At 39.7% G+C, this 16,331-nt stretch overlaps 1 protein-coding gene across 1 annotated transcript in view; it reads right to left on the reverse strand.

Annotated features, from left to right (window-relative positions):
• abcc12 (ATP-binding cassette, sub-family C (CFTR/MRP), member 12) overlaps positions 1 to 16,331 on the reverse strand; it is an 89,088-nt gene that overhangs the window by 43,092 nt on the left and 29,665 nt on the right. Inside the window, exons 13-15 of the mRNA XM_048605985.1 lie at positions 7,050 to 7,122; positions 6,747 to 6,950; positions 2,389 to 2,523 (exon numbers count right to left, since the gene is read on the reverse strand). Coding sequence (XP_048461942.1) covers positions 2,389 to 2,523; positions 6,747 to 6,950; positions 7,050 to 7,122 — 412 coding nt within the window. The remainder of the gene's footprint in view (positions 1 to 2,388; positions 2,524 to 6,746; positions 6,951 to 7,049; positions 7,123 to 16,331) is intronic.

The raw sequence follows: 16,331 nt of genomic DNA on the forward strand, positions 1-16,331 counted from the left end.
TTTTGCAAGTCCCTCCAAATCTGTGTCCTCTTGTCTTTAATACTTTGATGACTGAAATAGTTTTTCCCAATCAAGTGTATCCAGCCCCCTCATAATTTTAAAAACTTCTATCAGATCTACTCTTGGCCATCTTCTCTCCATGGAGAACTGACCCAACCTCTGTCCTCATAACTGAAGGTTCTCATTACTGGAATAGTGGACAACTTTATTCTTCCTGATACGTAAAGCAGTGTCTAACTTGCCTGTACTCTACTGTTGGAACAGTCAGATAATGATTAGCTCACTATTTTCAATGATTTTTCATTTGCTGATTGATAACATATGCAAATAAATACTTTCCTCTGGCAATTAAGGTGAATGTTTAATTGGAAATAATAATCATGAATAAGGGCATTGAATTAAGGTTTTGATGTCTAGTGAAATCTTAGGCCTATGCTTTATGAATACAGTAATACTATCACATAGAAGAAAGCACAAAATTAATTTAGGAAGTGATTATGTTCTGTAGTATAATGAAAATATTATTCACACTGCGGGGCATCATGATAGAAAGTACGATAGCAAACAGTGAGTAACTTCAGTAAAGAATCAAATAATTAACATAGAAGACTTTTAACACAAATCACGTCAAAAGAAAAGTTGATGATTAAAAGAAAAGTGCTGATTAGTGTTCTTGATAGCTCTGAGTAGGAAACCATGAGGTGGAGCCCCTGGTTTTCTGTTTATAAATTTAAATGGATAGAAATCAAGGGCTTTGGGCCTCTGATTTCCTGACCAGACACTTTGTCAACACCACTTCATAATTGGTGAATCAACCCTGTAGTTGAAGAGTAGAAGCTTAAAAAACATACAGTGTTAAGAAAAATGAGAATGATATTGATGAAGTGGTTAAACAAAAATAAAGTAAGCATGTATCTGTGGTTATAAAAAGGGTTAATGCTTCAGGTCAATGAGCTTTCAGTCTTAATGAAAATGCTGGCTCTCAAATGTTGCCCTACATACTAAGTAATTCTAACATTTGTTTTTATTTTTAAGTATCCAATATCTCCAGTACTTTACTTTTGAAATAAGGTATGCTATTGAAAAGGACAACTTAGTCCAGTAAGCCTATTTTCTCCACCGATCACTAACTGTCTTTTTATGGATTCTGCCACATGCATTTGATCAACAGAGGAAAAATGCACTAAAATCCCTCCCTCAATCTTGAAAACTCTGCAGCATCTACATTGCTTATATTTTCTCTGCTCAAATCCTGTCAGATACATTTTATAGTTGATATTATCATGATCACAGCACTGAGGAGTTAACTGTGTTACATAGAGCATTTGATCATCTTTGACTATGGTTATTTATGTAATGCTCAATCATTCTTAATCAGATCTTTAGCTAGCTTTTAGATATTCACATTTCCAAAACTGCCAGGTTAATGTTGGAATAATTAAGGTTATTCACTGAATTAGGGTTTGTGTGCCTTATCAAGATAATGTTCTGCTTAAAATGAGGTTGTCAGATTAATATGACTTGGATTAATGAGACATGACTGCAACATAACTCTTAAACAGCAAAGGCCCAATTATCCCACTTGAAGCTAGATGAATAATTAAAGCACTGTGAGTGCAAGAATTTCTCCAGTGACCTAAATATTAATGTAACAGCATAAAATTCTCAGAGAAGCTGATGTTTCCTCTTCCTGACTTCTAAGTTCCCGATTTTGCTTGTATCTTATTTTGTTTTCTGTAATGTCATTAAAGATTCCCCTTTCATGAATATTTCTAATTTACAAATGTAAATTATGTTTTAATAGAAAGCTGTATCACCTTCTGAGTCATAAATTACATGAAAGATTAAAAAAGACTTGCATTTATATAGTGCCATTCACAGCCACCTGACATCTCAAATTCTTTACAGCTAATAAAGTATTTTTTTGAAATTTTCATTGTTGTAATGTAGGTAACATGCAACCAATGTATGCACAGCAAACTCCCAAAGACAAGAGTGTAATAATAACCAAATAATCTGTTTTTGTAATCTTGATTGAGGGATGAATATTGTCCAGGACATGAAGGATAACATCCTTACTGTTCTTTGAAATAATGCCGTGGGACATTTACATCTACCCACACACGTAAATGAGTCCCGACACAATGTCTCAACCAAAGGACACTACATGCAGCGTTGTCAGCCTTGATTTTCACACTGAAACCTTGAAATAACACTTGAATCCAGAACTATGTAATTTAGAGGTAAGAAGGCTACTAGCTGAGCAATGGCTGTGCTAACCAAATCATTGTAACAAAGTGGGTACTGACTTTGAAACCAAGTTCAAATTTTACAGGGTATAAGACTGGTCAGGAAAGTATTGTACATTGGAAAGTGTGCAACTCTTACATTTGGTTGGTTCATTTGATAATTGTTGATCAGACTGGCATAGTGTCCATTCTCATTCATCAATAATTCATGTTTTCCTTTTTCTTTAATTTTGCCATCCTCTAATAGAACGATTTCATCACAGTGTTCTAAATACTAAAGATAACAGGAAAAAATTAGACGTGCATATCAGTATAGTTCTTACAATCCTGATGCTTATGCACTATATGCTCCTCATTATGAAAGCCTGCATGCATTCGATAAATGCCAGATAATATTACAGGTGATCAAATGAAGAGAAGCTGCTTCATATATTCCGAAATGCAGCATGAACAATTCAGAACTGAGAGACAAAACAGAATTCATTGCTAGTGCTGGAAGTGTTGGAGTCTGCCCATATTTAAGAGGATCCTTTTTGTGTGACTTCATTTTACATTTCTGGAAAAGTATTGCTGTCCACAGAGAAAGTTGGTAGTTTTCAATATAAGCATATTTAGCAAGCATTTGGTGTTGAAATAATTTTAAGCTATAATCATTACTCAATCATTGCACTCCTTGTATCATACCCACTGGAGTCACCGTTACCTGCTATTTAAGTTGTCAATTTTATCTATGTAGATGGAATCTCCGTTATGGTGGTACCAATTAGGTGCTGGATCATTCAGACTTTGTGGGAATCCAACCTAGTTTCCTGGATCAGGCTGTTTGTGCATGGCATGACTGACCCCTCCAACAGCATCGCATCACTCTGGCTCAGGGTTGCACCACTCTGCAGTTCCACTTCATTCTCCGGCTCATTTGCAGTGCTAACCAGAAACTTTTTTCTTTTCCTTTCAAGTATCAAGGTGCACAAGATGCAACAACTCAAAGATACCCATGGCCCTCTGGAACCTTCCTCTCCTCCCCTTCCTTCTGACTCCATCCCCTCCCCCAAAGCCACCTCCTGTCAGGTAATTCACCATCCCTCCTAACCTTCTGTTCTCCAAAGCTGAACGTTCTGTACTCAGCAAAGGACTCAGCTCTATCCTTCTGCGTTGCCACCTTAACAAATTTCGGGCACGACATGATGTCAAACTCTTCTTCTGCCATCTTCCCCAGTGTACCCATTTCTCTGGACAAGAGTCCTCTCCCTGTCCCACAGACCCTTTCGCCCAGTTCCAACACTCTCCTTCCACCTGGACCCCTCCCTCTGGCCTTTTACCTGCACTTGATCTGTTCATTGAGAACTGTCAACGTGACATTGGTTGCCTCAATTTCTCTGACCTCCCTCACCCAATCCAACCTGTCTCCCTCCAAACTGGCTGCACTACATGCACTGAGATCCAACCCTGACCTTGTAATTAATCCTGCTGATAAGGGTGGTGCTGTTGTAGTCTGGTGTACTGACTTCTACATTGCAGAGTCTGCCAGCTCTCAGATACCTCCTCCTATCTTCCCCTGGACCATGACCCCATCATGGCACATCAGGCTATTGTATCAACTACAGTAACTAACCACATTTCATCTGGTGATCTCCCCTGCCATTGCTTCCAAGTGATAACCCCCAGCCCTGTACAGCTCGCTTCTACCTCCTTCCAAAAATCCACAAACAGGACTGTCCGGGCAGACCCATTATTCCAGCCTGCTCCTGCCCCACAGAACTCATCTCTTCCTACCTTGACTCAGTCTTTTCTCCCCGGTTCAATCCCTGCCCGTGTACATCCATGATTCCTCTGACGCTTTATGCCAGTTTCGAAATTTCCAGTTTACAGGCTCCAGCCATGTGCAATCCCTTTACACATCCATCCCCCACTAGGATTGTCTGAGGGTTCTTTGGTTCTTCCTGGAGCAAAGATCTGAACCATCCCCACCCGCTACCACCCTCCTCTGCTTGGCCGAGCTCGTCCTCACCCTCAACAGCTTCTTTTTTAACACCTCTCATTTTCTTCAGGTCAGAGGAGTGGGCATGGGTACCCGCATGGTCCCCAGTTATGCCTGCATCTTTGTGGGATACGCAGAAAGTTCCTTGTTCCAATCCTATTCTGGCCTCCTCCTCCAGCTTTTTCTCCAATATATCGATTATATCATCCGTACTGCTTCCCTCTCTCATCCAGAACTGGAAAAGTTCATCATTTTCGCTTCCAATTTTCATTCTGCCCTTACTTTCACCTGGTTTATCTCTAACTCCTCCCTTCCCTTCCCTTCCCTTCCTCGACATCTCTGTTTACATTTCTGGGGATAGACTGGCCTCGAAAATGTCCAACTTCTTCCTCAACTGAGGATTCCCCATTGTTGACAGGGCCCTCAACCAGGTCCAACCCATCTCCTGTACTTCCGACCTCAACCCCTCGCTTCCCTCCCGCAACAGCAATAGTGTTCCCCTTGTCCTTACCCACCATCTCACCAACATCCACATCCAGAAGATCTTCAGCCACCTTCAGCAAGATGCTACCACCAGACCCATATTCCCCTCCCCTCTGTTGTCTGCCTTCCGCAGGGACCGTTCCCTCCAGGCCACCCTAGTCCACTCTTCCTTCACTCCCAACACCGCTGCACCCCACAGCCCCACAGCACCTTCCCCTTCAATTGCCAAAGGTGTTACACCTGCCCATTTACCTCCTCCCTCCTCAGTATCCAAGGGCCCAAACATATCTTCCAGGTGAAGCAGTACTTTACCTGCACTTCACACAATCCAGTCTACTGCATTCGCTGCTCACAATGTGGTTTCCTCTACATTGGGAAAACAAAGTGTAGACTGGGTGCTTCACAGAACAGCTATGATCTGCCCACAAAAAAGAGTCTGAGCTTCCAGTTGCCTGCCACTTTAACACACCACACCACACCACACCACCACCTCAGGCTGGCTGCAGTGTTCCAGCAAAGCTCAGTGCAAGTTGGAAGAACAACAGCTCATTTTCCACATGGGGACCCTGCAGCCCACTTGACTCAATATCGAATTTAAGAGGCCTGAACTCTCCCATGTCCTAGCCCCGTACCCCATACACCAGTCCTTGTTATCACATAGCCTGCCATTACATACTGCCTATTGTCAGCCACTAACAGTCTCCATTAACAGCTATTCACCCTCCTAGGCAGATTGTTATCATCTCCTTTGTCTGTCCAACTGTTCTTCTCCCTCTTTGGGCTCTATCCCCACCTATCGTTTACTCCTTAGCCCCTTCCCCACCCTGTCTTCTGCATATAAACTGATAATTTCCTAGCTACCATCAGTTCTGAGGAAGGTCACTGGACCTGAAACTTGAACTCTGATTTTTCTTCACAGATGCTGCCAGACTTGCTGAGCTTTTCTAGCAACTTCTGTTTTTGTTCCTCATGATCTGACTGATATTGTCTGAGTGATTTAGATATTTATGGCAATTGTAATTTTCAAAGTAACATGCAAAGCAGGCTATGTGGTGCATGAAGGTTACGAGTGAAATTGAGGGAATAGCAAAGTCCAAGGACTAACTCTCAGGTGAACGATAAATGGCAAATATTGTTTTATTGGAACCTACCCATAGTATATTTGTTCAGCCTTTCAGCTGCTTCCTTGGATAAGTTGGTTTGGTAGTTATACAGTGTGGTATACACATGTTCCTGTGAAATTCCATCTCGTCCATTAGCTGGTTGAGGCAAGGAGAATCCACAAAGGAGCATGGGCTATTTGAGTGGTATCAGATTCTTTTCGATGATAGGCAGTGATTGAAGAAAGTGCAACAGCATGCATAATAGTCCCAAAAACATGAACCAAATTAAATGCAATAGTGGATTGCATAAAAGCTAAAAGAAATCACATTTTTTGTCAAATTAATTGATTTCATTTCCATCGGAACACATTACCCAGGAGGTTTTCTGTACCATTGATGTTGACTTTTTTTTTAAAACAGATTGTTAGGCCATTAAAAGCAGAATTTTTCTGTTTCCCTTTTTACCATCTTCATCCTTCAGCTACTTACCCTGTCTGTCTCACATACAAATGTGTTTTTTTTGGATTTTTGTCATGGTGCCTTCTATTATCTCATTTTAAAATGATTTCTTTCTTTTTAAATTTTGTTGGTTCACACGCATTTACAGATTATTGGAATCACCCATGCATGTTTTGGCTTTACTGTTTGTGCTTAGCCATTGTTCTATTTGCTCTTTTATGGCTTTCATGTCTAATATTTCCTGGAAACAACAAGTGCCTTTACTTGAAACATAGTTCACTGACCTGAACTGTAGTATGTTTCCAGAGCTTTCTCTCTTTATATTTGCTTTTTCGTTGGTGATGTTACATTTCTGGTGTAGTCTAACGGAACGTGACCAACATTTTCACAGCTTTTGCAGATTTGATGGTAAACCCTCAACTCAAAATCTCATTCTCTTCTCCCATGACAAATGTAAAAATTTCATTACAATACCTGCAGCTGATGAGTGACCAGAATCACTGTTTTCTTCTGGAGTGCTTTTTTGATACACTGCTCAAAGATGTGCTTCCCAACATGGGCGTCCACAGCTGATAAGGGATCATCCAACAGATAAACTTCTTGGTCTGAATACACAGCACGAGCAATGCTAATTCGTTGTTTCTGCCCACCGGACAGGTTGATCCCTCTTTCTCCTATCTTTGGTTTAAGTAAAATATCCATTAACATTTTCATATACCATATTTGATCAAATGACCAACTTGTTTTCTGATTGTTCACTTAAAAATAGTTTCTTACTTCAGTAAAATCACCAAAGGGGAGTATTTTCAAGTCCTGTTCTAGACTGCAGACTTCAATCACTTTCTTATACCTGTAGATTAATGAAGATGTTAAATGCAATTGGGAAATGTTCCACAACTGAACCATTGTTAGTATTTCAATATTAGCATGTATTAAGCTAGCACAATCACAAAGTGGAATGCGTTCCTCAGTCACATTAGTAGTCACAAGGTGCAACATTTCCCTAAGATACAGAGCAACAAAATGCTCAATCATTTGGTGCAGCACATCTGTAAGTTGCAAGTACCAAAGACTAGATGTTATAACTTGGCCAGAATACCCAGATGTCCTCCAAAACACAAAAATCTCAGGATGTATTTGATCAAATCAAAAGGCAACAGTTTCACCAGAAAACAGTCTAATTGAAAACAAAGGCAGGGGAGGTCATCATCAACTTAAATAAATCGTTGGTGTAGTGATTTGAACCAGGGCCAGGTGGATCTTGTTGACGGAGATCCTTGATTGGGGTTGTTAACCTGCACCAATGAGGGAGCCCTGGCTGACAGATATAAACAGGAGATTCAGAAGGTGTCCTTGGTTGAGGGACTGATTTTGAGCTGGCTGGTCAGAGTCCATTGACTGTGCATATGTAAGTATGGAATGACAGGTTACTAGCCCCTGTGCAGTTATTTCAGTTGGAGAGATGACTTATGATTTTGTCTGCTCTCACAACCTGCAGTACAGACAATGATAGGCTTTTTACTTCCAGCAAAGTCTTTGTACCTGATGAGGCATTACCTAAGTTAGTTCCCACAACATAAGAACAGTGAGTTCAATATAACTTTTTTTTTTGATTTCAGATTTCCAGCATCGGCAGTACTTTGCTTTTATTTGCAGTGAATAAAGGCCCAGTCCACCCTGTCTCTCCTCATATAATATACCATTTCTGGAATTGGTCTGGTAAGTCTTCACTGCCCTCCCACTATGTCAAGTACTTTTTTTACTTTTAGGGAAGGAGATCAAAACTATCATAGTACTTCAGGTGTGGTTGCCAAGTCCCTGGACAGCTGCAGTCAGACTTTCTTGCAATGAACGCCAATACAACATTTGCCTTCCAAACTACTTGCTGCACCTGCATGCATTTTTCAGTGACCAGTGTACAAGACAAAAATAGAAATTACTGGGAAAGCTCAGCAGGTCTAGTAGCATCTGTGGAGAGAAAATAGATTTAACATTTTGGGTCCATGACTCTTATTTAGAACCCCACTTGTCACTGCCTCCAAATCCACAAACTATCCACTATCCTTCTTTTCTGAAGAAGGATCCCAACCTGAAACGTCAGCTTTTTTGCTCCTCTGATGCTGCCTGCCCTGCTGTATTCCTCCAGCTCCACACTGCGTTATCTCTGACTCTAGCATCGGTAGTTCATACTATCCCTATTTTCTGTTTCCTGTCTGCTATATAATCCAGGCTGGTATCTCACCACCAATGCATTGATTTTGCACACTAACCTCCCATTTGGGACATTATCAAAAGCTTTGTGACAATTCAAATATATTATTACAATAGGTTCTTCTTTATCTATTCTACTAGGTATATCCACAAAAGCTCCAGTACATTCTTCAAGATTTTTCCCTTTAATAAATTCATGTTGACTTTATATAATTCTGTTGGTATTTTCTAAATAGACTTCAACATTTTTCTAACTATTGATGTTAGGCTAAATGGTTTGTAATACCTGGTTTTCTCCCTTCCTCCTTTTTTAAACAATGGGGTTAAATTGTAACTTTCAATCTACTGGGACTCTTCCAAAATCTACTGAATTTTGGAAGATGCCATCCAATCCATGAACTATTTCTATAGTCACCTCCTTTAGTACAAGTAGATTATCATGTCCTGGGGATTTAACAGCTTTCAGTTCCACTAACTTCTCCAGTACATTTTTTTTTAACTAATACTAGTCTCCTGCAATTCCTCATTCCCAATTGACCCTTGTTTCCCTATCACTTCTATGGATTTATTTGTGTTTTCATTCCTGACAACAGAACTAAAGTAGCTGTTTAATGGCACCAACATTTCTATGTTCATTTCAGGACATAAGGGCCAACAATGCTATTCACTCTAGAAGCTCCACATACCAAATGCCATAATGGAAGTGATCAATATTGAACCCCCAGTAAAGGAGCTTAGCAAAGCTATTGATTTGCTTGCCTATACCACATAAATTCATCAAATATAAGAAACCAGCATCAGCACTTACTCCTCTGTCTCTGCTGGAGGGAGGGGCAGTGCTCCAAGATATTCGTGATACAAAAATTGGGATGCAGTATAAGAACAAGAGTGACCTCAGTGATTTCAACAATTATTGAAGCATCTCTCTATTGAGCATTGTGAGGAAAGCGTTTTCCCCTGTAGTTCCTATCAGTTTGTAGATCTTAGCTGAATGCATCTATTTTGAATCCCAATGTGGTTCTAGAACTGAAATTCCACAATTGACATTGAGAAATGCTATGAATGAAGAAGACCTCTATATATTGCTTTCATCCATCTCACTAATGCAATTGACCATATGAGCTGAGGTGACCTAATTAAGCTACTGGTGAAAATTGGCTGCTCTTCAAAGATTGTCATTGTAATCTCCTCTTACCATGACAACATTATAGATAAGGTCAGCTGAGGCAACATTAGAATGCTGTTAGATCCACAATAGCATCAAACAATGTTGCATTCTGGCACCACCCTTTTTTGCATATTATTCTTTCTGCTGATGTTATATGCTTTCGGTGCATTTTCAGAGGTTGTTTACTTATATACCAGAACTGATAGAATGCTGTTCTGCCTTGCATGCCTGAGATGCAAGGCAGAGATGTGCCAAGACCACCTCAAAGTGTTGCTTTACACTGACAATGCTACACTAACATTCTGTGCTGAGGGACATCTTCAGCATTGAGTGAATAGATTCTCTCACACCTGTAAAAAGGTTTGTTTTGATTATCAAGCTTGGGAAGACAACGATCATGGTCCAGGATGTTGCCATACTGCCATTTATCTGCATTGTCATGGTTGTTGATAATTTTACATAACTAGGCTTCACAACCACCAGCAATGTGTCATGTGCTGCAGCACACACATTACAATAGCTGTAGCTGTCATGCCCAAGCTGACTGACATAGTATAGAACACAGAAGCAACTTGATTCTAGAACAATAATTTGAGACTATTAAGCCAATGCCTTCAGCACATAGAATAGAATCCCTACAATATGGAAGCAGGCCATTCAGCCCACACTGACCCTCCAAACAACATTCCACCCTGCATTTTCCACTGTAGACACTATGGGCAATTTAGCATAGCCAATCCACCTAACCTGCAAATCTTTGCACTGGGAGAGGAAACCCACAGACACAGGGTGAACATGCAAACTCCACACAGACAGTCACCCAAGGCTGGAATCGAACCCAGGGTCCTGGTGCTGTGAGGCAGTAGTGCTAACCACTGTAGAAGTGACACCTGGATAACATATGCAAGGCAGGAGAAAAGTTTGAACAGTTTCCACCTTCACTATCTTAGATATATCATTGGTTTCTCTTAGTCAGACAAAGTCACCAACTCAGATATCCTCAAACATGCTTATTGTATCTGGCTCAGCCACATCAGATGGATGACAATCTGTACCCAAAGACTCTCTGGTGAATTGAATTGACTACTGGATCATAACCTCCTGATTTCCATGCTTCTATTGCAAGAACTCCTGCAATGTGGTATGAAGACAGTAGACATTAACACTGATAAATGGAAGACGGTTGTTGATAGCCATGATCTCTAGGGACTGATTACAGGGGCATTGGAAAAGATCAACAGAAATAGACATCTCAGCTGACCAAAGAGAGGGCCCAAAGAAAACAGTGTCCAATGATACACACCTACTCAGCCCACTGTACTCTTCTACAGCAAATATGGCAGAGGCTGCCATTCCAGAGGGGTTTCTAACCGAGACCCCACAGCCTTTTGCAGAGACCCAGGAGTCCGTTTCAGAGACTCTGGCCAATGTCAAGCAGCGACTGGAGGAGCAGTAGAGAAGGAACAAGAAGAAGAGAGAAAGATGAGCTCTACTGCAGTAAAATCTAGCATTATATTCAGTATTTCAAGATGGCACTGGAGTGTGGTGACATTTTGTGTATAACACACAAAAACATTTTTCATGTTATTTTTACATACATGTGACAATAAATCTATATGTAAATCTAAAGCTAAATGAACCATTCCGGTCAATGTTTTGTACTGGGTTCACCACCATAGCAGAATCATCATCTGGGGAGACAAAGTTGGCAAGAAACAGCCTTAGTCCTTAGCCACAAAGCATTGTATTTTCCCAAGTTATACATAGTAGAACTTCCTGCTGTCTCGTGATGAAATACTTTTCCCAGCCACACAGTTAGCATTTGTAAAGAAAAAAATCAGAGTTAACGTTTTGGGTCCAGTGACCCTTCCTCAGAACTGGGAAAGGGTCACTGGACCTGAAACGCTAACTCTGATTTTTTTCTTCACAGATGCTGCCAGACCTGCTGAACTTTTCCAGCAACTTCTGTTTTTGTTCCTGATTTACAGCATCTGCAGTTCTTGCTGTTTTTACTTACACAGTTAGCATTCCCCATCTCACAACATGTAGCACCTTACCATGTTGCACAGTGCCATATTTTTCACAATTTCATAGCATAATTTTCTTTAAACTGTTAAAGTATTCCTGAGGCTAAAAGACAATAAGATATAGAAGCAGAAGTATACCATTTAGCCCATCAAGTCTGCTCTGCCATTAAATGAGATCATCACTGACCTAATAATTCTCACATCCACTTTTCAGCTTTTTTCCCCATAACCTTTGATTTCCTTATTGATTAAAGTATTTCTATCCCAGCTTGAGTGTATTCAATCACCCAGCTTCAATAGCCCTCTATAATAAAGAATTCCACAGATTCACAGTCCCCTGAGAGAAGAAATTCCTCGTCATTCTGTCTTAAATGTACAATGCTTTATTTCTGAGATTACATCCTCTGGTCCTAGATTCTCCCACAAGAGAACCCTTCTGCATCTATCCTGTCAAATCCTCTAAGATACTTTTATGTTTCAATAAGGTTGCTCTCATTTTTCAATATTCCGATGAGTGCAGGTCCAATCCACTGAACCTCTCCTCATAAGACAGTCCCTCCATAGCTTGTATTAGCCTAATGAATCTTCTCTGGACTGTCTCTAGTGCCAGTATATCTTTTCTTAGATAAGGGACCCAAAACTGTTTACAATATTCCAGCTGTAGCCTGACTAATATTGTTTTAGCAAACCCTCCATAATTTCATACTCCATTCCCTTTGAATTAAAAGTTAATATTCCATTTTCTTTCCTTACAACCTGCTGAACCTATATGCTACCTCTTTGTGATTCATGGATGCAGACTCCTAAATTTCTGTTGTGGAGCTTTCTGCAGTCTTTCTCTATTTAAAAATAATCAACTCCTCTATTCTTCCTGTCAATGTGTATAATCTTCCATTTTCCCATATTATTTTCCATCTGCCAAGTTTTTGCCCACTCACTGAACCTGTCTATTATCCCTCTGTGGGCTGTTTGTATCATCCTCACCATTTGCCTTCCTAGTTAGCTTTGCATCATCCACAAACCTGGCTATAGTACATTCACTTTCCTCATCCAAGTAATTGACACTTATCATAAATAATCGTGGCCTCACACTTATTCCTGCCACACTCCCCTTGTTACAAGTTGCCATCCTGTAAATGTCCCCAACCTATCCCAAATCTCTGTCTTCTACTAGTTAGTCAAACTCTATACATGCCAATTACATTACCTTCAACACCATGGGGTCTTATCTTATTCAGTAACCCAATCTGTAGTATCTTATCAAAAGCATTCTGAACGTCCAGATATATTACATCCACTCTTTCCCCATTACCTATTTTTATTTTGTTATCTCCTCAAAGAACACTAGTAAATTTGTCAGGCATGATTTCCCCTTCATGAAGCTATGTTGACTCTACTTGATCATATTGTGCATTTCTAAATACACTGTTAATGCATCATTTATTATATTATCTAATATTTTCCAACAACATGTTTAGCTACCCGACCTAAAGTTGCTACTGTCACGACTGGGAATGGCCAAACCCCTCTAATAATTAAACTAAAACACAAGCCCCAATCTGCTATGATGGGATTAGAAGTTTCCTTCTAATAATTACCCCCAAAACACACAGAAAAGCTCACCTTTCCCCTCGTAATCTGTAAAAGGAGTGGTTAAAAGACAGAAAATCCCAGATCTCCACTTTACAAGTAACAAGAAACAATGAATTTTTTTAACCCATAAATGAACAAATTAACAAAATTACTAACAAACCGACAATTCTCCCTTAGACTACTAGCTACTCTCCAACTGGTCTAAGTTCTACTGGAATGCTGTTTAAATAAAAACAAGATGTACCAATATAAACCAAATTAATAAAAAGCAATAAATTATAACTTAATCTCTCCAAGTTTGCACAGACTGACTTCTGGAATACTCTGTCATTTCCACACTCATCACAAACACCTTTCTTCCATTAATTCTGCTGTAATTTCTTCTGTAAGGACTTTGAGGTAAAATACTGTGGTACCTTCAATTAATTAGAAGGGCTTTCTCTGAGAGCTGAATTACGCCAACTCTGGCAGGTGGCAGTTGGCTCTCTCCAATTCTCCAAATGCCCTTGTCTTTTATACCAGTAATGACATAATCAAATTCTTACAATATGATTGCTTTCAGGTTGTCAGATTTAACAAAAACAAAAGTTGCTGGAAAAACTCAGCAGGTCTGGCAGCATCTGTGAAGAAAAAATCAGAGTTAACTTTTCAAGTCCAGTAACCTTTCCTCAGAAGGCTTCCTGTTTTTGTTCCTGATTTACAGCTTCTGCAGGTCTTTCGGTTTTTATTTGCCATCAGATTTAAATTCAATTGGCTGTTTCTAGGTGCTTTGTTTAAATTAATTGGCTGAATTCAAACTCGTTGTCACAACATCAAAAACAAGACTGCCGTTTTGCCTGCCACCTGTAAGGCATTTTTTTTCTTTATGAAACAATTGTTTCACTTTTTGAGGTTCTCTGTACTGGCAACTTCAGCTGCTGCTCATAGACATACTTTTTTTTTAAATTTTCAAGTACAGACAAAGCACAAATCTCTTAAAGGAACCACATATTTTAGCTTCCTGACTTCCAACTTACAATTACTCTGCCCAACTTCGTAACACTACACATTGAAATGCATTGATGCTTATATATGTTTAAATTACAAGCATCACCCAAGAAAAGTTTATACCTGTAATTAATTCAGGAAATTACTGATATGAGAACTCTATTTATACTGGAGATGACTTAGTACAGAGACTCATAGAATTCTTTAGCATCTTTATGAGACTTTTATAGATTTTTGGTTATTTCCGTCAATTTTGAAGGTACCAGGCTGCACACCATTGACAGCTGATGGGAGATGAACATTTCCTGTATTTAATAGCCCTTTAGCTGCGTAAAACTCTGTACATCTTTACACTCTTTGACACTTCCATGAAGTTTTAGAAAGTGCACAGTTATGATTTTCAATATTCAGAACATGCACAAACACAATTCATGTTTGAAAAAAAAATTGATATAGTCTCAGTAGGTTCCCTATCAATTTAATCAGTGACATTTTCCTTCAATTTAGTATTAATTATATTCTTCTTAATCTGATTATTAAGTTTTTTGAATGATCTGTGACCCTGTTTATCTTTCTTTATTCCATACCGCCTGTAGTCTCTCAGATCTGTGTAAAATCTTTTGGTCCTAAGCTGCAAGCGTGGAATGGATGGACAGCATTGAAATAGACCCTCCAGTTCAACTCCTCCATGCTGACCAGATATCCTAAATTAATCTAGTCTCATTTGCCAGCATTTGGCCCATATCCCTCTGAATCCTTACTTGTCATATACCTATCCAAATGCCTTTTAAATATTGTAATTGTACCAGCCTCCACCACTTCTTCTGGCAGCTCATTCCATACACGCACCACCCTTTGTGTGAAAAAAGTTGCCCCTTAGGTCATTTTTATATCTTTCCCCTCTCACCTTACACCTAGGCCCTCTAGTTTTGGACTCTCCCATCCCAAGGAAAAGACCTTGACTATTTACCCATGCCCCTCATCATTTTATAAAACTCTATAAGATCACTCCTCAGCCTCTAACACTCCAGGGAAAATAGTCCTAGCCTATTCGACCTCTTCCTATAGCTCAAACCTCCAACCCTGACAACATCATTGTAAATCTTTTCAGAACCTTTTCAAGTTTCACAACATCCTTCCTATAGCAGGGAGATCAGAATTGCATGCAGCATTCCAAAAGTGGCCTAACCAATGTCCTGTAGAGCTGCAACATGATCTCCCAACTCCTACATTCAATACACTGACCAATAAAGGCAAGCATACCAAACGTCTTCTTCACTATCCTAACTGCATGGGACTCCATTTTCAAGGAACTATGAACCTGCACTCCAAGGTCTCTTTGATCAGCAATTGTCTCCAGGACCTTACCATTAAGTGTATAAGTCCTGCACTGATTTGCCTTTCCAAAATGCGGCACCTCACATTTATCTAAATTAAACTCTGTCTGCCATTCCTGTGCGCATTAGTCCATCTGATCAAGATCCCATTGTACTCTGAGGTAACCTTCTTTGCTGTCCACTACAACTCCAATTTTAGTGTCATCTGCAAACTTAATAACCCATGTCCACATTCAAATCATTTATATAAATGACGAAAAACAGTGGACCCAACACCAATCCTTGTGGCACACCAATGGTCACAGGCCTCCAGTCTGAGAAACAATCCTTCACCACTACCCCCTGTCTTCTACCTTCGAGCCAGTTCTGTATCCAAATAGCTAGTTCTCCCTGTATACCATGCGATCTAAGCCTGCTAACCAGTCTACCATGAGGAACCTACTTCTTAATCCTTATTCCTACTGCATTCAACCTTGTGTCTGATAACTGAATTTCTGGAGAAATCATTTAAATTATTTACTTTTCTATGATTATAAAATGCAAGTACATGACCGTGAAAATGGATTGTAGTAAATTTGGATGTGGTGAAATTATATATTTTGGTTTCAGCTAATTTACAATGTAGCTGAATTGAGTAACATTTCTGAGATAAAGGAATCACAATCTGTAATAATGGAAATATTAATTAGGAGGCAGATCCTAAAACGCCTTGCCTTACCTGAGGACACAGTGCAGT

This window comes from Rhincodon typus, chromosome 15 (genome assembly GCF_021869965.1).
Source record: "Rhincodon typus isolate 14 chromosome 15, sRhiTyp1.1, whole genome shotgun sequence".
Taxonomy (NCBI): Eukaryota; Metazoa; Chordata; class Chondrichthyes; order Orectolobiformes; family Rhincodontidae; genus Rhincodon; species Rhincodon typus.